The 25535-nt window shown below is 35.5% G+C and overlaps 1 protein-coding gene across 1 annotated transcript in view; it reads left to right on the top strand.

Moving 5' to 3' along the window:
- The first annotated feature begins 362 nt into the window (after positions 1–362).
- The window catches only part of LOC118496948 (POU domain, class 6, transcription factor 2-like), a 286671-nt gene continuing 261498 nt past the window's right edge, over positions 363–25535 (top strand). The window contains exon 1 of the mRNA XM_036010272.1: positions 363–614. Within this exon, the coding sequence (XP_035866165.1) occupies positions 449–614 (166 nt within the window). The 5' untranslated portion in view covers positions 363–448. The remainder of the gene's footprint in view (positions 615–25535) is intronic.

Raw genomic sequence — 25535 nt, forward strand, 5'->3', positions numbered from 1 at the left:
CAGCAGTTCCTCTGTAGGGTGCACCTTCCTTTTCAGTGTTTTGCTGAAGTACAAACCTAGCACTTTCTTTTTTTCTTATTGCATTAAAGACAGAACAAGGTGTAAATACATTCACATAAAAGCACATCCTACAATTAAAGCTGTGTTGGTTGGGTTGCTTTCAAAGAAGTTTTTTTTTTCCTCCTCCGAAGCCTCCTGAATCTCTCACATGCTAGTTGAGCTTTAATAGGGTGGGGAGTAATGGAGAACTCCTCGGATCTGTAATAGCTCTTCACTTGACTGCAGCCAGCAATAACAGCGGGAGCAGCCAGAGATAAGAGAGAGAGGAGAGAGGGAGAGTGAGTGTGCGTGTGGAAGAGAAAGAAGAGAGGGAGAGGGAGAGAGGACACGCACACTAAAGCTGCCACTTTTTTCCTCCCCTTCACTCTTTCCCCCATCCTAGGATCCAATGATAGCTGGACAAATCAGTAAGCCCTTGCTGTCAGAGCGGAGTGAAATGAATGCGGAGTTGAGAGGTGAGGACAAGGCTGCTACTTCAGACAGCGAGCTGAATGAGCCCCTGCTTGCGCCTGTGGAATCAAATGACAGCGAGGACACTCCCAGCAAGCTCTTTGGTAAGTCTGTCTAGGTATTTCATTTTATTCCTACCATGTTGTCCGAAAGAGCAATCTGCACACACACACACACCCCTTTTTCTCCTGTTATTCATTCAATTTTCTTGTAAGTCCTAAAAAGAGAAGGCTCACATCTTGGAGGGGTTGAGGCACTGAAGCTGATTCCAGCTGGCTAGGGTGATGCCCTCGAAACTTTTCTCAACAAGGAACTTCCTCACTGTCCATTTTGACTTGTCAAATACTGCTGAAGTGCTCAAGATAGAAATTATTTGAAAAAAAGAAGATGATATTAATAATCAGGAAATCAGCTCCATTGTGAGAATTAGTTAACCTTTATTAAATAAATACCAACTAGGTTTTGGGTTGCTTTGCAGCCTTTTGTTAAGGAGAAGGGGAGTAAAATGTTGTAATCTGTAGTCAAAAGACCAGAGAGGGGAAATGAAGAATATCAATACAAGTCATTCTATGCCAGGTAAACAAAGGTGGTTGCAGGAGCTGTTCAGATAAATAACATTTGTAATTACAATTAATGTCTCCTTTTAAAAAGGTGATGAGGAAAGAAAATAGGTCCTTCATGTCCCTCACTTAACTCTCTCCCCTTTAACAGATGTTCATAACCTCTTCCCGCATGCAGAGGCAGCTTAGGACCTTTTAGGAATCTTTGTTTCATAAACAAAACAGAACAAGCAGAGTGCTACTCCAGCAAAGACATCTGTCATTCAAACAGATGACAATGTGTAAGCCAACTCAAGTAACTGTGATCTCTAATGAGACAGGGGAGCGGTTTTTTAAGCTGATGACTAAGTGATGGATGGTGGATAGATGTCTCTGCTGGAGAAGCACTTTATGGGATAGAGTGACTTTTGGCTTCCAAACAGTTGCTCCTGAAACTTTAAATTATTTTCCAGTGTTTATATCACTAAATATCTATGTATCTATCTCTGTCTATCCCATACATACCTACTTGTTTATACATATATATAGTAGCATGATATATGTACCCGATACACATATATGTACATGTCAGGCAGAAAAATGCTTGGTCTCAGGTTATAAACAGCCATGTACCTGAACTTAAAAAAAAATCAGTGCATAGACCGCTTTGTTAAGAAAGTCATTAATTGGGTTACAAAATGAGCTTGATTTTTGTTTAACCTGTAGAAAGAAAAGAGCTTTGATAGTTTGCCAACTCTAGGCCAGCTTTACCTGAGGAGCGTTTCTCTGATTTTAAGTGTTCAATCAAACATTAGAGGGGTGTTGCAGAGAAACTTTGTTTTAAATTTTCTATTCATAAAATACTGTTTTATAGTTAAAAGTATAACATATTTCAGATTCAAGAAATTCTATCATATTTTCCTTTCTTCAAAATGCAGCAATTCTACCTCTAACACACATTTTTCCATACCTAACCATTAACGTTTTAGCATTTTTCACTGTAAAGAAATATTTTGTTGTAGTCTGTTGTTATCTGTGTAGGAAGAATTATGTCCTAACACACTCATTTCATTTTAGGGGGTTAGTGAGAGAAGTCAGATAAAATTATAAATTACAGAAAGGAAAAAGTCATGCTGCAGCCTCTCTGATGTTTAGTATTTTAATACTAAGCACTTTGACTTTTCAAAAGTAATCAATTGTGAATTAAATGTAATTGCAGATAATGGATTATTTGTCCCTAAACTTTCCATGCATTTTAAATAAGTAAGTGTGTTTTTGTAAACTTTGACTTATACCCCCAACTTAGGTTCCCCCCCGCATTGGCTTCAATGGAGGGGTAATTAATTTGACTTCTCAACATTTTAGGTTTTCCACTGTTGAAAATTTTATAGATAATATGCCACTTCTTACTGATCTGCATGTGTAGAGAAACAGCTTTAAAAAATCCCGGAGAGTCAAAGAGAATTGAATTAAAACTTCACTGAAAATATATGTGGACTTTAAAAAAAAGAAAGCAAAATCAGAAAAAAAAAAAAAGAAAAGAATCTTTATGTTTAAACTGGGAATCATAGTTTATTTTAGAAATCATAGTAGATTTTAGAAGGTACTCATCTTCTCTTTGGACTTCTTAGTTCTGAATTTTTGAGAGAGAACCCAGCATAATCTATATTATATCTAATATTCTTTTTTATATTCACTTCATTATATTTGGGTGCTTACCAAACTCTCTGAATATTTTCCAGCTTCCAATTAGGTAAACATGAAATCAGTAGATGAACAGTGTTGAAAAGTTAGGAAAACTGGAGCCAGTATGAGACAGACGAAATAGACGGCATGTTGGGAGGAAAGCATCCCTGTGTTCCCTAAGGGCTCTTAGGAATTGGTCCCAGAACTGTTATGCTCCCAGTTTTCAATATCATGGGACCTTCACTTAGGAATTCAAGTCTATGCAACTGACTAAAACTTTCTAGGATAATTCTCTCTCAGAATTTTTAGCAACTTTGGCAACACTTAATGGGTGATAATGTAATGGGCCATTATTTTATTTGCCACAAATATTTTCAACTTTTTGTTTTTGTATGTAGTGTTGATCATGCTTTTTACTTGATAATAAAGAATTACATTCTTCCTGAATAACAGAGAATATCCAAGTTTATCTCTAAATAATGATTTTCTAATAAACTCTCTTAAAGCATAATTTTATATGTACTATATTTTTGAAAACTATGCTTCTATAATGAAAAAAGCAGATTAAGACAAATCATGTGCATCTTGATATATTTACTTTTGTGGTGAGACAAGAGGCAACACCAGGAGATAAGAGGAGCTCAGTGTTGTATAGTACCTGAAATTTCAGTATAAACCTATTTCTTTGGAGCTTCTTCCTCCTTCCATGTCTTGTTCAAATTAGCAGTCCATAGGACAAGTCTGTTTCTCTCACAGTATGGCACCTTCAACAAAAAACCACAGGAGAAAGGCTAATACCGATGCCCTCTATGGATAAACAAAGGAAATTCCAGGAACCATTGGGCCTTTTATGCCTCCCCTTAAATTGCACCTCTGCACTTAACAGCATCCAAGGGGGAACATACTGTGCAGAATATTTCAGTGCTCTGAGCAGCTCAGAACACCAGAAGGAGAAGCCAGAAGCCATATGCCAGCCTAAGTAAAAAGTATAGAAAAGTGCCCTTGTGTTTTATAGAGTAATTACATCAGAGGTAACGTTTTGCTTAACTTCAACAGCCATGGAAACTAAAGTACACTTAAGAGAGATGGATTCACATTTCATTGAGAAACATGTTGGTAGGTTGTTCTCTGTGATATCATTAAGTGGTACATTATTTACTCTTGAAGCCTGTGGAATAACAGTCTCCTTTTTTCAGTTCCTGACTGTATTATGCTAAGCTCCAAGCCACAGTAAACAGTTTGTAGGAGAACAGACTGGCATGTCTTGGGGTATTATCAGAAAATCTGGTTTTGTGTTTTAATGTATTTCAACTGTGTGATCAAATGAGCGATGCTACACAGGGCCAGTCATCTAATACGTGACGAGTAATGTGTATATTCAAAACCATTCTCAACATTGAACTTTGGCAAACAATCTCAAAGCAAAAAGTTGCTGGTGTTCTCTAGTGACATTTATAGCACTCGTGTCAACATGGTGCTTCATTTTTAGTTATGCCCATCAAGAATTCAGTGTTCCACATTCAGTCAAGTTGGATGCTAAAATTCAAATGGTAGCATCAACAACTTGGTCAGGAGAATGGCCACAGAAAGGATAAAAATAATATATATCCCTAGAAAAAATATCTGTACTAAAGTTTGCCCATGCAGTATCAGCTGAAGAAGTGAGACCACATAAAACATGCCCTAAATATTTTCTCCCCTATGTCCTTGAAGTTTGCAAGATTATTTATTAACAGTTTTCTTCCTATGGATATTTTTGTTTCAAATTAAACCTCATGATTGCTTTTCTTAAAGTCCCAACTCCCTTGGGTGGCTGGGTCAATCTCTGTGGCTTGCTTCTCAGTTGCATAACACTGTGCATGAACTGTGGTATGAAAACCTAAAGCCTTGCACTGAGATGTAAACAAAAAGCCATTTATAAATATTGTACCTGAAATAAAAATTGGTGGTTGGTTTTCTGTTAGGATATTTTGTTTTTCTAGGTTAAAATCAATTGCATACAATGATACTTGTAAGAGTGGGTATTTTCAATGCCATTTATCTGTGAACTATTGGAAAAGGGTTGAAAGTTGGGTCAGTGATTCTTCCTTGCTAGAAAATGTACTGAGCTGTTCCTTCCTTCCTTCCTTTCTTTCCTTTCCTTTTCCTTTCCTTTCCGTTCCTTTCCTTTCCTTTCCTTTCCTTTCCTTTCCCTTTCCTTTCCTTTCCTTTTCCTTTCCTTTCCTTTCCTTTCCCTTTCCTTTTCCCTTTCCTTTTCCCTTTCCTTTCCTTTCCTTTCCTTTCCTTTCCTTTCCTTTCCTTTCCTTTCCTTTCCTTTCTTTTCCTTTCCTTTCCTTTCCTTCCTTTCCTTTCCTTTCCTTTCCTTTCCTTTCCTTTCCTTTCCTTTCCTTTCCTTTCCTTTCCGTTATTTTTCTCATAGAAACATGCATTACACAATTATTTTTTAAATTGCCATCCAGTTTGACTTGATTAGAATTTATGGCAGTCGGGTCGTTTTCAATGACAAAAGGATAAAGGACTAAATTGTCTGTAACCCCTTGAGACAGTGGTCTCTGCAGGTCAGTGTGGAGGTCATTGGAAGGGCGTTGTGAGGACTGCACTTTATGGTGATGCTGCCTCTTAAATGTGCATAAGTGGAGCCTTCATTATGTCATCAGTATCTTTATTACTTTATTTAAACATCTCTTCGAATTTTCAATGCCTTGGATATTTATAATATTCTGATAAAATATGCTGGGTCTGGTAATCAGGACAGAGGGCTTAAGTCCAAGAAGGGCTTAGCTGAGAGGTGATGAGGAAAATTCTCTAGAGAATTATATTTATTTAAAATACGTATCATGATTTGATATTTTGTAAGTTTCAATATTCTGTCCATTAAAATTCATTCTATTTTTCACTGAAGAAAGTGTATTTTGCTAGGGGAATATTAAAACAGAATATTTTTAGATCAACTAGATAATTTGAGTGATAGATTCTATGCAAAAAGTTATTTAAATGAAACTAGTAGAAACCTGTATTTGTGTAAGTCATTGGATGCATGTAAGGTATTTGTCAAAAATCAGTTATGGCCCAATAGTCAGGCAAGCCCTTGTGGTGCTGCTGTCTGACTACTGAGGGAAATGCACATTTAGATACATTTCTTAACATTTTAGAAAATTAATGCACTAAGGTACTTCTTTTAAAAACCCAGTGAGAGTCTGTGTTTCAACAAATTTAGCTGAGTGTTTTTAACCCTTGAAAACCCTGGTTAACACTGTGCTGATAAACAAACCTACTTTAAACAGCAGGTGGAAGCTTCAAAATAAAAATGAATTCATGTTAATGGTTGTGGCTTTTCACCATGTTCGTTCATTAAGCCGTGCTCATTTCTAAGTGACACTTTAATGAGAACAGGGAACAATTCCTACATGAGGTTCAGTGGGGACTTCCTTAGTGCTTCCTTTTCTGTCCACTTGCCATGCTTAGGATGCTTAGGTCAGACCTCTCTGTTTAAAGAAGAAAGTTCAATATTGCAGTATCTGAGGATACTACTATGTTAGTAACATATTAGCAAATCAAAATGCTGCTATGGTTTTACATTTTTTCTTTTCTTTTGATTGCTATTATTCTGATTTTCTTGTTAAATAGTGTTATAATCAATTCAAAATAAGACAGAGTATTAGAGATTATATTAATCTATATAATCACCCCATAAAATGATCCCATTTTAGTTTCTTTTTTAATATCTTGGGTATTTCTGATTTAAAGGTTACATGGCATTATAGTGTTTTTGTACTTTGCCCAGCCCAGTTTATGTCATAATTAATAAATAGAGGTGCATTCCAGATTCAAGCTCCCAAGGCTTAAATAAATTGCCTTCTTTCTCAATTACCTGGTTTAATAATAGAGTTAGTACTGTTCTTTTTAGGAACTGACCCTATAAAATTTTCTTTCATTTCAAAAATGAGATGTAACTGTTGGAAGTGGGCCTTGCTTGTTGTTAGACAGTAAACATAATTTGTGAGAGAATTGGTACTTTCTTTGATTGGTGACCTTGCTGGTTTATGTTTAGAGATTAATAATACATCAGACATTCACACATTAAAAAGAAAGTAGATGTGAAGGAGGAAGGGCAGAGGATGCAGTTCTGCTATTGGGCTGCCGATGATTATTCAAGCCTTCCCTGGGAAGGGAGACGAGACCGTTGGAGAAGCAGTCACGTTTGCCCAAATGTGCACCTGGCTCCATGTAACATGTTTCTTGATTTTCTTATGCTAAGGAAAACTATGGCAAAGTGTTTATACCATACTGGCACCCTGTCAAGGGGCAATCTGTGTAAAGTTTCCTGCTGTCAGGTTAATAAATTTTTAAAAAATATCCAAAGGCAGGGGTGGCTGGAGAAAGCTCCTAGTAACAGTTGCCATTCTTCAGCAGATGGGTTTTTCTTGAATATCCAGTGTGGCGCTGGAATTTTCTTGTTTGCTATCTTCCTAGGTCCTATACATTGCTAGTGTTTTTGTTCAATTTTCCTTTTATTAATTCCATTTAGGTTTTACTTTTAAAATATTTATCCTCTGCAATTTTAAGTGTCTTTTAGAGGGGAATAAGTGAGCATAATTTGTTTCAAATATGGTATTTTACAGTTGCACATATACCTTATGCTGTGGGCCTAAATAAAGTTCTAAATCTGTCAACATTGGACTTTTATTTAGGAATACCTTTAAGTGATATTTAAGTTAAAAGGCACTCATGAAGGAATATTTGGGATATGGCAATATGGGGGCTTTTAATGCTGTTTATTAAGCATGATGACATGGCTTGGTATTTTAAGTAAACTCCCACCCTCTGATTCTCAAAATCAGCTTTCATAAAAATATGAAACAAGAACAGACTAGTTTGGTGACATCTCTTACTCTACATTGTGTCAATGTTGTGAACTATCAAAAATGGACTAAGCCTTTTTGCTATGAACACAGAGATCAGAAAAAATAACACTGAATCTCTTTTGATTAAAGCAAGTTTGTAATTCTCAGAGAACGGAAATTAACTTTTTAAAAAGTATTCAAATGTCATTTTTAAAAACCACTTACTCAAGATGCCTAGTTCCTGACATTTCTTTTTAATACTTACCTGCTATAAAAATCTTAGTATATTATGTGAATGTCTATATTTCAGAATTTGAGAGTTTAAAAGAAAGTCTATGCTCAAACTTCTCTTAGTCTTTTGCCTTCAAGTGCTTTTATGGTCTTATACGTAGCAAGATTATGCTGCTTTTTATTTTAATTAAAAAATTAACCACTTGGAACAACATAACTTATATAGTCTCAGTCATTTTTATTAGAGGACTACACTGCCATCAAAACTATTTGAAAATGGAGGAAAAGTTATAGATTATGATTAGACAAACTAATATCATTACACATAAACTAAATGCCTAAGAGGTTTGTTTTACTGAAGACCATTTGAAAATGGGTTTCTATGATGAAACCTTCATTTATTAAGATACTTAAAAATATCCTTAGTAAATAACTAAAATAAAGCCTGTTAATTTAGTCTGAGAATGAGGTAGAATTAGGGTGTTTTTAGGACACTTATAATGTACTAATGATAGCTAGCATGAAGTCATTTAATGAATGTGCTTGGCATTAGCAGTTTTCTTAGTATTTCATTTTTTCTGTAAAATAATCATTGTTGTCTAAATTGACGTATTTTACAAACATTACTTTAATTTCATCCTATTAATGAGGAAAAAACTTCAATAGTAATAAAATTTTAAAAACCAGGAAACATATGTTTAAATATTAATATTAACAATGTTTTAAATAACAATTTTAAAATGTCATTTTCTTATCAGCTCCATACTTTATTTTCACTTTCCTGTTTTTTTCCTTAGACCCAGTGAATGCACAGTGAATAAATGCTAGCCATCTAAAATGTGTGTGTGTATATGGTGTATACTCTACATTTTTTCTTGTGTTTGTATCAAACTTCAAATTGTCTTACCAACCTTTTAGTATGCATGTATTTTCTCTATCATAAAATTAATAAAGACTAATTTATAATATTTTTGTTCATGCTATAAATACATCACTTAATGTACTTCTCCTGTACTTATGTATAGTATTAAAAATAGTTTCCAGATAAGCTTATTAAAATTAAATTTGTGAATAAAGAACAACTAATTATTTTACAGTATTGATTCATGCATAGTTGGACTATAATCCAGGTTCCAGTGTCTTCTTTGAAGCTGCTATTACACTGAGCAGAAGAGAGAATAGGGTTTCTCAGAATTTGTGCAGTTTAATTCAGTGATTTGGGGGATTTCTGCACACTTTGATTTTATGTATTTATATAAATATACATATATATTTAAATATACATATTTAAAGAACATCAAACTTGCCCAAGCTAAGGAAGAGTTTTGAATCTAAATATTGAGAACCTAAATATTTGTCTATTTGTGGGATAAAACATATATCACAAGATAAACAATCTTTTTCTTTTTCTTAAGTAAACAGTATTGGTTCAATAGTAAGCATAATTTTTGTTACACATTCCTGTAAGGATTCCATGTGCCTAAATATACATTTACATGTACACATATCAAGACAGATGCACAATAAAGAAATATTTTAAACATTTGCTGTTAAAATAGAATGACATTATTAATCTCCTTTTGCAGTTCTTGATGGCCACCTATGTGGTGATTTATCTTTTAATATCAATATAGCAAGACTTGTTTTCATAAATTAATGATTTGGGGTTACGTATTGTGTGACAGAATTATTGTTGTTGAAATAGAATGGAGCTGAAGGATTAATTTGATTTAAAAATTCAAACATTGAAAGCTATTTAAAAAGCATGAAAAATTATTATTCCAGAATGAATTTTTGCCAGACTCCACTGATGCTAGGAGAGAATAAAAAGTCAAGTGGAAAAAGGCATTTTCTTGTTTTAAAAATGTATAGATGTGGAAGTGGTGTAGGGTGTGAAATGCCTTTTCCAAAACCTGCATTTTCCCTTAACATAACTAATTTCATTTAGCAAAATATTGTAAGACAGAAGTATGTCAAAAAGGAAGCGTACAATCTGAAACAGAAGAAGCATGAAAGAAACAGTAAATAAAGGTAACATTTTAATGAATTTATTTAATTATATCCATATAGTGCACTGTAACGTATGCCTCGGTAAACATTCAGAACAGGATTTATCTGGATTATGTAGGAAGGCTTTCATATACTTTCAGAAAGAAGTATAAATCATTGTTTTAGGTGTTGATCAACTCATCTTTTTATGATTCTTAAAATTAAGTCAGGTTTTATTCTTAAGCGTTACCTAAGAAATCATTCAAATTTTCAGGAATATTGGTCTGTTTCTTTGCTTTTAGTTGAATCCTTTCTTCTCCCATTAAATGCCATGTTTATAGTAATTCTCTAAATCCAATCAGAATCTGTAGGCAATCATTAAAGTGTTCAAAATAAAGCATCATGCTTTCAAAGGGATTGATGTCTATAGGTGCTTGCTTAAAAAAAAACAGAACTGGTCATATTAGTGAATGGTGATGGGATTGAGTGGGTTGCACTAGAGCCTAGAATGGTAGCTACCCATCTTGTCATCTATAGTGTATCAATATGTTTTTATAATGATACAATAACCTGAACCCTGTAACAGTTTATGGTCCTTTGGAGAATTCTTATGGATTCTTAGAGTGACGGAGTTCTAAGAAAAGATCTTGAAAGCTTTCACAAAATCTGGCCGAGTGACAGAAAACGGGCATGGCTGTGATTTAGTCGCTAAGGAATCTTATTGATGGGGAACATCATTAAACTTTTAAGTTAAAACAAAAAACACAAAATAATCAGTAGATACAAAGTAAGGGTACCAAAAGAACAGCAGAAATTAAAAAATGCTAAAGGGTCTGAGATAAGAGGTAAAATTCAGCAAGCCAAATGATCTCTTTATATCCTACTTAGAAATAAAATTTTGTTTAAATACTATTCTGAATAATGCAGTGTGCACTGGAAATCAGTTTAGTGCATTTCCTTCATGAAATCAAGCAGACTTGGTTGTTGCTTTTTTATTTTGTATGGCTATTTTTAGTCAATGATAAATAAAGAATTTGAATTTAGAATTTGGCACTAGAGAGATATAAAAACAGAAACTGCAGGAAATAACCATAATGAGTAACTTCTCATCAGTATATGCACATCACAGTCCTCTCAATATTTGTAATACTGCTAATTTCTGTGGGCTTTTTAAAATACGCTTCCGCATGAGCTCTCAAACCCATAAAAGTGTGGCATGTAAAGTAAATTGTTTGTCACTTGCCAACGACCTGCCATATTTATTGTCAGGAGAAATGGACATTAGTTGGAAAAGCAGTTGTTAAAGGCCAAACAATTTTTAAAGATGGCAAAGATGCGCAAGGGTTTTCCTTTTTCTAACAATGAGCCACCCCTTCAGACATCAAAAGACAAGATAATAAGACACTTCAAGCACAATTCAAGATTATATTCAACATCTAAAGGCTCATCTCTTGTCAGTTTGCATTTACTCTCCCAGGGATGTGATGCTTCTATCATCTTTCTGTCAAGAGGAGTCTGGCAGAAGAGATGAGGGCTCTTATTTCACACACTTAGGGTTTTTTATCAAATAGCCCACACTGGTTCTGATTCAGCCAAAATTGGAGGATAATTTGAAGAAGGTCATGCACAAGCACAAAAATCTCATATTAATTGGTGTGATTAGAAGGTATTAAAATTGTACATTTATTTTAGTTGCTAAGCTATTGTGTCAGTTTATTTGGTAATACACTTTTGCAGCCTAGAAAAAAAGATGACTTAAAATTTAAAAATGGATGGCTGAAAATCAAAATTATTTGCTTTAATATGACCATATCTGAACATTTAACAAGTGAACATAAAAATAATTTAATACCTTTAATTTAACAATATTTGAAATCAGCTTATACAGTGAAATACTTCATGCGATGTAAAAGCAACATAGCATGATTATGCCCATCAGAGGAAAGAAATATATATGTGAATTATTTTTAAATACTTTAAAAATTGATTTTATGTTTAATATACAGATAAAAGATTATGACATTTTCAATATAAATGTGATTATGTGGCTATTTTATAATGGCTATCAAATTTTTAACATGCTGTACTCTGAAATTACAATGTCATATTTGTCATTCTATGCCATTCTTAGTATATATGCCCTTTTCCAGAGAGGGTACTAAAGAATAAATAAAGTGCTTGTTAAATTATTATTATTATTCTCTGTCAAAATTCATCACATTTTCTGACAGTCACAAAGCTGTGCAAAGAAACACTTCCTTTTTTTCATTTTTGGAGAGGGGCACATCTGTAGAAGTTTAAAAAAACAAGTCTTTCCTTTCAAAATAAAACAACTGATGAAAATAAAACCATAATATCCTGGGATCATTTCTGTATTGTATCTTTGAAATTACTTTCTTAAGAATTTTTATCAACTCTATGTGTCCATTTCTTATCTATCTCATCTTTGCTGTGAAACATTTTGAAGCTGGTTTTCTAACTCTTGTGCTACTCTGACATATGAAAAGAAAGGAGGTGTACATACGGGTTGGGGCAAAAGTCGGTTTATAGTTGTATGTAAAACACAGTTTATTCTTATATTACTATTTATTCATTATTGTGTGTTATTTTCCATATGAACAACTGTAAACCTACTTTTGCTCCCCACTGTATACACAATGTAGTTACAGCATGGTGTAATAGAAATAAAACCCATACCTCATCCTATTTATTATACAGGTCTTTTCTCTACTAAACAGTTCATGCAATGAATTCATCTACTCAACAAATTGTGTGAGCACCTGCTCTGTGGCAGGAGCTGTGCTGCTTCTGGGGCCTTGGTGGAGTATATACCAGACAGAACCAATCAGCTAGTCTAGCTCATCCACTACACTGGATGATGAGGATGCAAAAGTGAACAAGGTATGGTCACCCCACCTTCTAATAGTCCACAGTCAACATTATATATTGATGTTCTATTTACTTCATCACTTCCTGTGGCTTTTCAGGAAAGCTTAATCTTCAAACTCATGCATTAAGAAATTGTTCATTGGTCAGAAGCCTAAATATTTGAGAAAAACTATTACCCCAAAAAGTGAGGAAGAAGAAAGGATTAATAAGTGATTCAGGACATATTACATTCACAATGTTTTTATCATAGAGTTTGGTGCTTACTGCCATGAAACACAGATACCTTTTTTTATAATTTAGTGGGGTGAGATATTGGTTAATAAATTATGTAGGTTGCAGTTGTACAATTCTATAATACATCATCTGTGTGTTGTATTATGTGCTCACCACCCCAAGTCAAATCTCCTTCCGTCACCATTTATCCTCCCTTTATTCCCTCCTACTTCCACCAACCCTGCTTCCCTCTGGTAATTCCCATATTGTTTTTCTATAATGTTTTTTTATTCTTAATCCCTTCACCTTTTTTCACCCGGCTCCAACCCTCTCCTCTGACAGCTGTCAAATGCCATTCTTTAGTAGTTGTTTCTTCATAATGTCGGAAAAGAAGATGAACTAGATTTACGTCTTCCTCCCTGTCTCTCCTACCTCCATTCTTTTTTCACAATTCATGTTTGCTTATTGCATGATACAGTGTAGTGAGTCAAAGCTCTGGAGTCAAGTTGTTTTGTGTTAGCTGTCTGTGCGAGGTATATACAGGTTCAACCTCATCTTCCCCATTTCTTATTTTATTTTATTTTATTTTATTTTATTTTATTTTAATCATTGTTCAAGTACAGTTTTCTCCCCCCTACTCCCATTCCAGCCCACCCACCCAACCCACCCATCTTCCCCATTTCTAAATGGAGGTATCCATGGTATTTAACCCATAGAGCAGGCTTGAAGTGGCAATGAGGTGACATGTGTCAGTCCCTACTGTGTGCCTGAAATGTAACCAGCTCTGCCACACTTTATTAAGAGTTGAAAATGAAATTTTCTGGAAGGAAATTCTTGGAAGGAATTTGATTACCTTTTAGCAACAGGTATCAGAAAACCAACAAGAAATCCAGTGCCTTCAAAATGAGCTATGCTATTCTCTAAGGGGGCCCCAGTCCCCAGGAAGCCCTGGGCCAAAGGGCAGTCCTAAGGATCATTTTCTCCTGATGACAAAACAACACCCTTTCCTCCTTTGCGTACATTAGATACTGCTTTCACTGACAGTCCATTCAGGAAAAGATTCAGACTTAAATAGATGACAAACAGTTTCAAGGAGAAACTGACTCACTGTCTATCTTGGACAATATGTGAGCAAGGTGGTTAGCAAGGATGGAAAGGGGCAGTTACATAACTTATTCTCTAAATTTAATATATTGTAATATGATTCTTTCAAATCATAAGGATTTGGGACTTCAAAAATAATTTTGGCATTAAAAATGATACAAAACCAGATGTCTGTGGATGGTAGCAAATGCTTCTCTAACTTGTGGTTCAGTCAGGTACCCTGATGACAGCCTGCCTTTGGACAGTGCTTGTCCACAGTGCATGAGCCACCTCTCCCAGGGAATGCACAGTTCTTAGGCCAAGCACTTCTTTCTTTCTATATTGACCACATTGTTGCCCAAACTAGAACATAGCATTTGCCTTCAATTAAATGCTCAGAGGTCTTTCGGAGGATGCTTTTGTGACCATATCAAGGTGAACTACACAAAATTTCAGGGCAAGAGCAACATTCCATTGAAATCATATGAAGATAGGGGAAGAATGGTGCAGCAGAAAGATTGTAACCAAGGTTCGAATTACTGCTCTTGACCTTCACAGAGGGGTATGAACATGAGAATTCACATAACAATCTGATAGGGTGCTAAAGATTATAGAAAGGAAGGCAAGTGAGGTGTCTGCACATAGGGATGTTTAATAAATGTTGAGTTCCCTTTCCTCCACCTCTCAGAGCAATAAGGTATCTTTCTCAGGTCTGAGAAGTAAACTGTAGGGAGTGTGGATCTGATACAAATGATCACAGAGGGTTGGGTTTGGTATGATAAGGTCTAATTTCCTAGTTGAAGTTTCTCCATAAAAGTCAAAATTCAAGCTAGATATGGAGAGAATTATCTCTGCTCAAGTAAAAAGAAATTGATTAGGTGTGAGTCTTCTCTGTTCTAATGAAGAGCTCTCTTCTGCCTCCAAAGTAAAGCACTTGTCTGAAAGTGTTAGTTATGTGTTAGGCACTGAGACACAGTTGCAAATAGATATATGTCCATAGTGTCCTCATTCCTTTGAGGATTTTTTTATAGCCAATGCTTAAATAAGATTTTCTAATCTTTAAGAATAAACCTTTTATTTTTTTAAATATACCAAAAATAAGATAATCTCAAAAATTCTTTCCAGTGCAACACTTCTAAGAATTGAACATGCTGTGAATATTTAAGTAGGTTAGATTGACATTTCAAACCATATTTGGGAAAATATTTTTTTTTATTAAGGATATTTAGAAGTTTGGTTGAGATTGCTAAAACCTACTTCTTTTTATAGACACCAGAGTAGTCAGGATCACTAAAGGCACATCTTTGTGTTGTTGCTATTACCATGGCAACATAACACATTTTTAAATTACATATTTATTTATGTCCCATGCACATGTATCAGAAATTATTGGCACTTCTAAAACCACTTATTTAACATGTGTCAATTGATGTTGACAAATATATGGTGATATTGAAAAATACAAAATCCTGTTTTCAGATTGAATTAAGTACATGTTTGTGTTAATATTAGAAGAGACAAACTCTCCTTGAAGCCAGTGGCAGTGACTGTCTCCTTCATATAATGTGTTTTTTGACAGTGCTGACTTTTTTCACTGAGTGTATAGGGTGTTTACCCATTAAATGTTCCAGCTTTTATTGTTGTTTCTTCTTCCTCTTTGTGTATGTGTACATTTATCTTTTTAAAATGTTTTTCACTTTTTTCCTTTATTCTTTAAGTATATTTTATTGATTGTGCTATTACAGTTGTCCCATTCTTTTTTCTCCCTTTTATTACCCTCTGATCCATACCCCCATTTCCTCCAGCTTTCTTCACCTTAGTTCACGTTCATGGGTCATACATGTAAGTTCTTTGGCTTCTACATTTCCTATATTATTCTTAACCTCTCCTTGCCTATTTTGTACCTACCAATTATGCTTCTTTTTTCAATTTTAAGTTATTTTTAGTTAAAGAAAAACAGCCTTTTCCAAGGGCAACAAAGTGAACTGAAGGTTAGAAGAAAGCAGGGTGTGTGCCTCTCACAAGCTCTTGTTCAAACCTGGACTTGAGGAAAGAGGGCCCTCCTGGGAACTCAGGGGTGACTGGCCAGTGGGGGGATGACTTTGATGGGATGGGGTGGAGCTGCAGCCCACCTTGGCCACTCAATTGATCTACATGGGCTCTCAGGTGATTTCTACCTGCCAGTCACTTGATGTGATTAACACTATTATTCTTGGGGACACTGAATGAAGGAATGATGCGTGGGGCCAAGAGAGTGGCTGATTCAGTTGGATTCTGAATCACAATCGGGAAATGGTCTTTATCTGGGGCAACCATAAGTTCATTTTTCTTGGAGCGAATTTGAAGGAAGGTGAGGTCATTCTAGGGGTCAGTTTCACTCATGGTGCTCCAGACCTTCAAGACGAAATTGCCCATGCAGTTGGTATACTGTGTGGTGGTGGGATTGTCCATGGTGCTCTTAAAAGGGATGCCTAGGTTGCAGGTTCAATACCCACTCAGGGTATATATGGGAGGCAACCAATTGTTTCTTTCTTACATCAATGTCTCTCACTCTCTCTTCCTCTCTCTTCCATGTTCACCACAATAATTCCCAGCACTCCTTTTTTGGCTCTGAAGTTACTTCAGTGTCTCCTGCACCTCTGCCATCTCAGACCTATTGGGTAGCTTCTGGTCTCTGCCCAATTATGCTTCTTGTTCCCTGTACCCTTTTCCCCATTCTCCCCCACTCCCTCCCTGCTGATAACCCTCCATGTGATCTCTGTTTCTGTGATTCTGTTTCAGTTCTAGTTCTTTGCTTAATTTCTTTTTGTTATTTTAGGTTCAGTTGTTGATAGTTGTGAGTTTGTTGTCATTTTACCGTTCATAGTTTTGGCGTTCTTCTTTTTCTTAGATAAGTCTCTTTAACATTTCATATAATAAGGGCTTGGTGATGATGAACTCCTTGAACTTGACCTTATCTGGAAAGCACTTAATCTTCCCTTCCATTATAAATGATAGTTTTTCTGGATAGAGTAATCTTGGATGTAGGTCCTTGCCTTTCATGACTTTGAATACTTCTTTCCAGTCCCTTCTTGCCTGTAAGATTTCTTTTGAGAAATTAGCTGAAGTATTATGGGAGTTCCTTTGTAGGTAATTCTCTTCCTTCCTCTTGCTGCTTTTAAGATTCTCTCCTGCCCTGGCTGGCGTAGCTCAGTGGATTGAGCAAGGGCTGTGAACCAGGCATTGCAGGTTCGATTCCCATTCTAGGTACATGCCTAGGTTGCAGGCCATGGCCCCCGGCAACCACACATTGATCTCTCTCTCTCTCCCTCTCTCTCTCTCTCTCTCTCTCTCCCCCCTTCCCTGTCTAAAAATAAATAAATAAAATCTTAAAAAAAGATTCTCCTTATCTTTAATCTTTGGCAATTTAATTATCATGTGTTTTGGTGTGTTCCTCTTTGGGTCCAACTTGTTTGGGACTCTGTGAGCTTCCTGGACTTGTATGTCTATTTCCTTTGCCAGATTGGGGAGGTTTTCTTTCATTACTTTTTCAAATGACTTTTTAATTTTTGCTCTTCCTCTTCTCCTTCTAGCACTCCTATGATTCTGATGTTGGAATATTTAAAATTGTCCCAGAGGTTCCTAAGCCTCTCCTTGTGTTTTTGGTTTTTTTTTTTTTTTGAGTTCTTGTTTCTTTATTCTGTTCCAGCTGATGTTTATTTCTTCCTTTTGTTCCAAACCATTGATTTGAGTCCTGGTATCCTTCCCTTCACTGTTCGTTCCTTGTATATTTTGCTTTATTTCACTTTACATAATCTTCACTTCTTCATTTATTTTGTGTATGTACTCAATCATTTCCATGAGCATCCTGATTACCAGTGTTTTGAACTGTGCATCTGATAGGTTGGCTATCTCCTCAGTTCTTTTTTTTTTTCTGGAGTTTTGATCTGCTCTTTCATTTGGGCCATCTTTCTTTGTTTTATTGCACCTGTCATGTTGTTAGGGGTAAAGCCATAGGTATTTGCCAGGTCAGGGCAACCCACTGCACTGCACCGGGAGCTGTATGTGGATGAGGGTTCAGAGAGGGAACAGTGCTGCTTGCTCAGCTGTCACTCCACTTTGAAGAACTGGAAGTTTCTCCTGCTACCATAACCCCCACAGATTTTTACAGCCAGAGATTCTGAGGCTCTATTGTGCTGACACTGGAACCCTAGGTTGTGCAGTCTGACTGGCTCTCCCATTGTTCCTCCTGATTTATCTGCATGCAAATGTGGGATTGCCTGGTCTGCCAGTCACCACCTTGCCACATCTCCTCCCTGCTTTGGCTGCCGGTATCCACCCATCCTACCAGTATGTATGAATGTTTCTTTTCTAAATTCTTGGTTGTTGGACTTCTATGATGTTTGATTTTCTTGTAGTTCTAGTTTTTTTTTTCCATTTTTAAATTGGTTGTTTCCTTTTTTGGTTGTGCAAGAAGGCAAAGTGTATTTACCTACACCTCCATCTTGGATGGAATTCTATTTTTTCCTTTTAATTAAATTTATTGGTGTGATATTGTTAACAAAATTATACAGGTTTCAGGTGCACAATTCCACAACACATCATCTGTATACTGAATTGTGTATTAACCACCCAAAGTCAAGTCTCCATTCATCACCATTTATCCCTCCTATACCCTCCTCCACCTCCCTCCTTTCCCTCTGCCCTGGCACTCATTGCACTATTGATCATGTTTGTGAGTTCCTTATCTCTCTCTTTCTCTTTTTCTCAATGCCCTCAACTTCCCAGCAGCTGTCAGCCTGCTCTCTATCTATAGCTCTGTCTCTATTTTGCTTGTTAGTTCATTTTGTTCATTAGATTCCACATATGAGTGAAATCATATGGTATTCATCTTTTTATGACTGGCTTATTTCACTTAGCATAATGTTCTCTAGGTCCATCTATGTAGTCACAAAAGGTGGATCTTCTTCTCTCTTTATGGCTGTGTAGTATTTCTTTGTGTAAATGTACCACAGCTTTTTTACCCACTCATCTGCTGATGGACAATTGGGATGCATCTAAATGAACAATTGTTGGCTGGCGTGTGGAAAAAAAGAGCCCTCATGCAATGCTGGTGAGAATGCAGACAGATACAACCACAGTGGAAAGTTGTATGGACATACCTCAAAAAAATAAAAATGGAACTGCCTTATGACTCAATGATTCCACTTCTGGAAATTTATTCGAAGAAATCCAAAACACTAATTTGAAATAATATATGCACATCTTTGTTCAGTGAAGTACATTTACAATAGCCAAGATTTACTGTTGTTCTTTTTATGGTTTTGTCATTGGGTAGCTAAACAGATCTGTTGGAACTTGGCTGTGCCACTGGGTAGCATTATCATGAATAGAATAATGTTGCAGAAATTAATACAAAATTGAGTTCTGTTAAGGAGTTTATATTGTATAGAGGGAACAAAAGCCACCTCTTCATACTGTGATACAGATTGCATACAGATTTACAGATTTATTTACTGAGCCTCTTTTCCAGCTCCTATGTGCCTTTCCCACAATACTCTCTTTTAGCCACCACCTGGAAGATACTTCATCAAGCACTGTACTCTACAGCCAGGTTTTCCAATTCTTCATATTTTTATAAATATTAATTTGTATTTTTAATAGGTCTTGACTGAAAGTCAGTAGTTAGGAAAACAATTGCCTATCCTATGTAAGATTTTTTAAAAAATATTGATTTCTCTGATTTTATGCTTCACAGTGGTTCAAAGTCTCCTTCAAAATCCTTGAGACTTTAACCCTCTTAGACACACTTAAATTTGTAGTTTACTTTCTTTATTTACATATTAAAATAGACTTTCTCACTACTAGGCAATATTTTTATACCACTCTTAGAAAGGGCACTTTGGTTCTTGGTCTTTTCATTCTTGAGAGATGATTTTTTCCCTATCAGATATTAGCCTTTTAGAGAATAACCTATAGAATCTGTATAGCAATACATTGTTAGCAAATAGCACTTCATTTCAATTAGATAAAAGAGCCAGGAGCAAATATCCATTTCATATCTTGATGTGTTTTTTAAGTTGCTTATAATGAACTTATTAAGAGGTTAATTTATTCAGAAACACTTATTGTATGTTGTCCTAGTCTGTTGTCTCCCACCTTTTGGTGGTCAAGATATTTTGGCTAAGCTTCATGATTTTCCATATTACAGTGAATTTTACCTTTCCTGGCACTCCAACTTTTCTTTCATTTATTAACCTCTTTTGTAGCCCTTTCCAGTGTTTGTCCAGTATCATCATGACTTGTGCATTTGTCTGTCTCCCTTGCTGGGTAGCAATCCTCAGAGGATGCATAATAGATCTTGCATATATTAAGTGTCAGATAAATGTTTTTTGAATTGAACTGCTTCTGAATTGGATGTTTCTGGACATCATCAACACTTAGTAAATACTTACTGAATATTAAGGGAAACAGACTTTACCCACAGGAGTCTACCATTCAACTAAAGTAAGAATATGTGTATTTGTATTGTGTATCAGCAGAAGTGAATAACAAAAACAAGTTAAGTGTTTGTTCACATATTCAATAAATATTTACTGAGAAACTTTCACTACTGTACTAGGTACTGAGAATTCAGTGATGAATTAAATTTAATAAATCCCTGTTTTCATAGAATTTACAGATAGTAGGTAAGACAGATATTAAACAATGATTATCCAGAAGCTTAATAACTTACTGTTGTGAGACATGTTCTGCAAGATATGTATTGGATCATATAGGAATAAATAATAGGGGAATATGACTTAGTCTGAAGGATTGAGTGTTATGGTGGCCACTGAGTAGACAATATATGGCTATTACTTTGGTAAATTACTCCTTTTTAATTGGATACAGTCTTAGTGAAACTATCAAACAAGATGTTCAATCTTTTCCTGGATAAAGGAATTGTATGTGCCCTAAATATTTAATTAGGTGCTCTCTCCTTGGGAAGTAATTTTTTAACTGAGTGATCCAAGGACTGAAAAATAGCTGGAGTATGTGTAAATGGAAGTAGCTCTAAGGACTGCCACTGGTTTTTACCACCTTGATTCCTGGAAGAGTCTTGATTATTGTCTTCAGAGATCTCTATCTTCAGCTTTTTTCCTTTGATACTGTGAGTGGCTTCCAGCTCTTACAACAAACTTATCTCTCCTTTCACTTTTTTTGCATAAGTAAGCCAGAGTAGCTCATGTTACCTTCAATTGAATAACCCTTCTACTGGATATTTATGATCATTAGCTGCATTTAGACAAGATATTTTTCTAAAACTGTTGTCTCAAAGTTAGAACAGAGAAGGCATTCCAGTTTGGAAAAACACCACAGGCAAAGGAACAGAATGAGAGAGTTGTGTTTAGCTACAACTTTCTCTGATGGGACATAATGGGACAAGCTTTCCTGCTAGAAAGAGGCAGGGTTAGGCAGAGTGTTAATACTTGAATCTGCCTCTGAATTCACAAAACTGGGAAAGCTTGAGAGAAACTATATTCTTTCAATGGCTAATATTCTATAGGTACCTCCAATTCTTTCTGCCTACTCTCAGACCTGCCTAGAACACCCACGATCAGCCCTGAGTGTCTCCTACTAAACTGCCATTTAAAGTAACACTGATTCTTTTTTAATTGACTTTATTGGGGTGGCATTCATTCACAAAACCATACAGGTTTCAAGTGTACAACTCAATAAAACATCGGCACACTGCATCGAGTACCCATTGTCCCAAGGAAAGTCTCTTTCCATCCCAAGTTCCCCCACCTTTTGTCCACCTCCACCTAATCCCACCCTCTTTCCTCTGACTATCACTATACTATTGTCTATGTCTATGTGTCAAACATATGTCCTTTGGCCAACCCCTTCAACTTCTTTCTTTTAAAAAAATATTTTATTTATTTATTTTTAAGGAGAGGGGAAGGGAGGAAGGAAGAGAGGGAGAGAAACATCAATGTGTGGTCACCTCTTCAGTGCTTACCTACTGGGGACCTGGCCTGCAACCCAGGCATGTGCCCTGACTTGGATTTGAACCAGTGACTCTTTGGTTCACAGGCCAGCACTCAATCCAGTGAGCCACACCAGCCAGGGCAACCTTCACCTTCTTTCATCTAGTTCCCCAACATACCTCCCCTCTGACTGCTGTATCCATGTCTCTGTTTCTATTTGTCAGTTTTATCTGTTCATAATATTCCAAATGGAAGTGAAATCATATGGTACTTGTCTTTCTCTACTGTTTTATTTCATTTACATAATAATCTCCAAGTCCATCTATGCTGTCACTAAAGCTAAGAGTTCTTTCTTGTTTAAGGTGTCATAGTATTATGTTATGTAAATGCACCACAGCTTTTTTATTCACTAACCTACTCATGGATACTTGGGCTGTTTTCAGATATTGGCTATTGTAAATAATGTTGCAATGAATATTGGCATGCATATATTTTTTCAAATTAGTGTTTTGGGTTTCTTAGGACATATCCCCAGAAGTGTGGTCACTCAGTCAAAAGGAAGTTTCATTTTTAATTTTTTGAGGACACTCCATACTGTTTTCCACAGTGGCTGCACCAGCCTGCATTCCCACCAATAGTGCATAAGGGTTCCCTTTTTTCCACATCCTCACCAGCACTTGTTTGTTGATTTATTGATGGTAGTCATTCTTACAGATGTGAGGTGATATCTCACTGTGGTTTTAATTGGCATTTCTCTGATAGTGACATTGAGCATTTTTCCATATGTTTATTGGCCATTTGTATGTCTTCTTTGGAGAAATATCTATTCAAGTCCCTTGCCCATTTTTTCCTGGTGTTGAGTTTTTTAAGTTCTTTATATATATATGATATTAACCCATTATTGGATGTATCATTGACAAATATGTTCTCCCATTCAGTGGGTTCCCTTTCTATCTTGCTGAAGATCTGCTTTAGATGTGCAGAAACCTTTTAGCTTGATGTAGTCCCATTTGTTTTTCCCTTTGTTTCCTTTGCCTGAGGAGATATATTGGCACAAATATTGCTATGCAAGATGTCTGAGATTTTACTGCCTATATTTTCTTCTAGAATGGTTTTGTGACTTACATTTAAGTCTTTATGCATTTTAAGTTTATTCTTATGTACGGTGTAAGTTGATGGTCTAGTTGCATTTTTTTTTTTTTGCATGTAGCTGTCCAATAACACCATTTATTGAAGTGGCTATCTTTACTACATTGTATGTACTTGCCTACTTTGTCAAATATTAATTGACCACAAGGGCATGGGTTTATTTCTGGGTTCTTTGTTCTCTTCCATTGATCGATATGCTTGTTTTTGTGCCAATACCAGGCTGTTTTTATTACAATGGCCTTGTAGTATAGTTTGTTATCAGGTATTGTGATACCATCAATTTTGTTCTTCTTTGTCAAGATTTCTGAGGCTATTTGTAGTCTTTATATGATTGTTTTCATTATCTATGGCTGCATTATAACCTACTCCAAAGCTTAGTGGCTTAAAAATGACATTTATTTTCCTTACAAATCTTCAATTTTGGGATGAGTTAGTAGAAACAGTGCATTTCTCTTCTACTTGGTTTCATCTGAGGCAGTTTAGTTCAAAGGCTGAATTTGAAATCATCTGAAGTCTTATTTTTCTCACATGTCTGGTGGATGTTTCTGATTGTTGGCTGGGACTTTTTCTGGGGTTGTTCACTGGATTACCTACTCCATGTGACATGGCCTTGCTCATAATATAGTGGCTGTGTTCCAAGGGCAAGGGCAGGGCATAGAGAGATAGGGAGAGGGAGAGGGAAACAAGGAGAGGGAGATTTATTGGAGAGGATAAGAGAGAGGGAGAATGAGAATGAACAGGTGAAATCTGGCTTTCATTATGAGACTTAAATAACTTGTCCTCGGAATTCAACAGCATGTCTTCAACCACTTTCTGTGTATTGAAATTATGTCATTTAAGTTGTTTCATATTCAAAAAGAGAATTAAACTCTACTTTTTTATGAGAATGTCAAAAAATTAGGGAAAATGTATAGAACCACTACAAATGCAATGCTACTTCTACACGTCTATTTGTTTTCTTTCTGATAAATTACAATAAATAAATTAATTTTTTTGGCAGTATTGTCTTATTGGTGAATAGACATCCCTAGTGAATCAGCAGATCTTGTTTAAAGGAAGGTTAAACAGGGTTAAACAATTTTTATAATACATAATAAGCAGAGCTCAATATTTTCTAGACATTTCTCTGTTAAGTTTTACTGAAAGTTAACTTTTTATCACTTTTGTTTTTTCTCACAGGGATTAAGAGGTTTAGTTTAGATTTTAGAAACTGGGTTGTTACTCTATAAACATGAAAAACAAGGAAGTCTCAATCTTAGAGTGTCAGGGGCAGATGGAAGATAGAATCTGGAAGTCCACTATGTCTACGCTTATGGCAGACCATTGGTTATAGCAAATGAAAATAGATTTCCCAAACCTAACATATTCAGTTCAATAAATTTCTCTTTGGTAATAACAGACAGAAATTCCAGTTATAATAAACCATTCTGAGTGTTTATGTCTACCACTGGACATTCAAAAGAAGAATGAGTTGGTAAAAGAAAGTTGGTATGTTTAAAAGCATTTCATAGTAATTATTGTTTGTAAGAAAATAATCTATATCACAGTTTTATAAAAATATATTTAAATTAAATTCTAAACTTAAGGGACTTTTCACCTCAAGTTTTTATGGTTATATCTAGAATATTCCCTCTTTAAGCATATTGAATTCTTACAAAAATTGATTTTATATTTTCTAGTGTATGATGATTTTTATAAAAAATTATCATCAGAAGCAAGAATGCATATATATACTTGGTGTCTTAGATATATAAATGAATATAAAGTTCTTTCTGGTTCTGTTGAGGAAAATGGGGTAGCAAAAGACCTCATTAAAACTCAGGTTTATTTGTGGTTATTTTAAGTATGGACTCAGCAAATGAAAATGTACTCAACTGCTATGTGTCATTCAAGTAGCAGAATAAGCAGTTCTATTAACTGAAAATGTCATGAACTGAATTCTGAATTATTTTTACTGTGATAAGAATTCTATTCCCAAATCTTGTTTTCCTTGGACCAATACCACCCAGTCCTCCTTCTCCCCCAGGGAATTCTTGATAAGTCTGGATAGAATTTTGCTCGTGCCTACCTTCACACAGAGTGCTGTCACCATACATACCTAGAAGGGAAGGGGAGTAGGGCACCATGAGAAAATGCTGAATTTGGTGCTTTTAGCATTTCCACATTCCATAAATATACAATATGAAATGCCAGTCTTCACAAACCTTCACCTTTCTTTTAAATCCAGTTAAAAGAACTTTATAATAAAGTGGATTGCTGAGTCCATCTATAAGCAAAATTTCTTTTTTAAGTTATTTTTTAATTACAGCTTATATTAAATATTATTTTGTATTAATATCAGGTGTACAGCATAGTTGTTAGATAATCATATAAATTTTTTTGGTATTTTTTAAAGATTTTATTTATTTATTTTTAGGGAGGGAAGGGAGGGGGAGAGAGAGAGAGAGACA

Source organism: Phyllostomus discolor, chromosome 10 (genome assembly GCF_004126475.2).
Source record: "Phyllostomus discolor isolate MPI-MPIP mPhyDis1 chromosome 10, mPhyDis1.pri.v3, whole genome shotgun sequence".
Lineage (NCBI taxonomy): Eukaryota > Metazoa > Chordata > Mammalia > Chiroptera > Phyllostomidae > Phyllostomus > Phyllostomus discolor.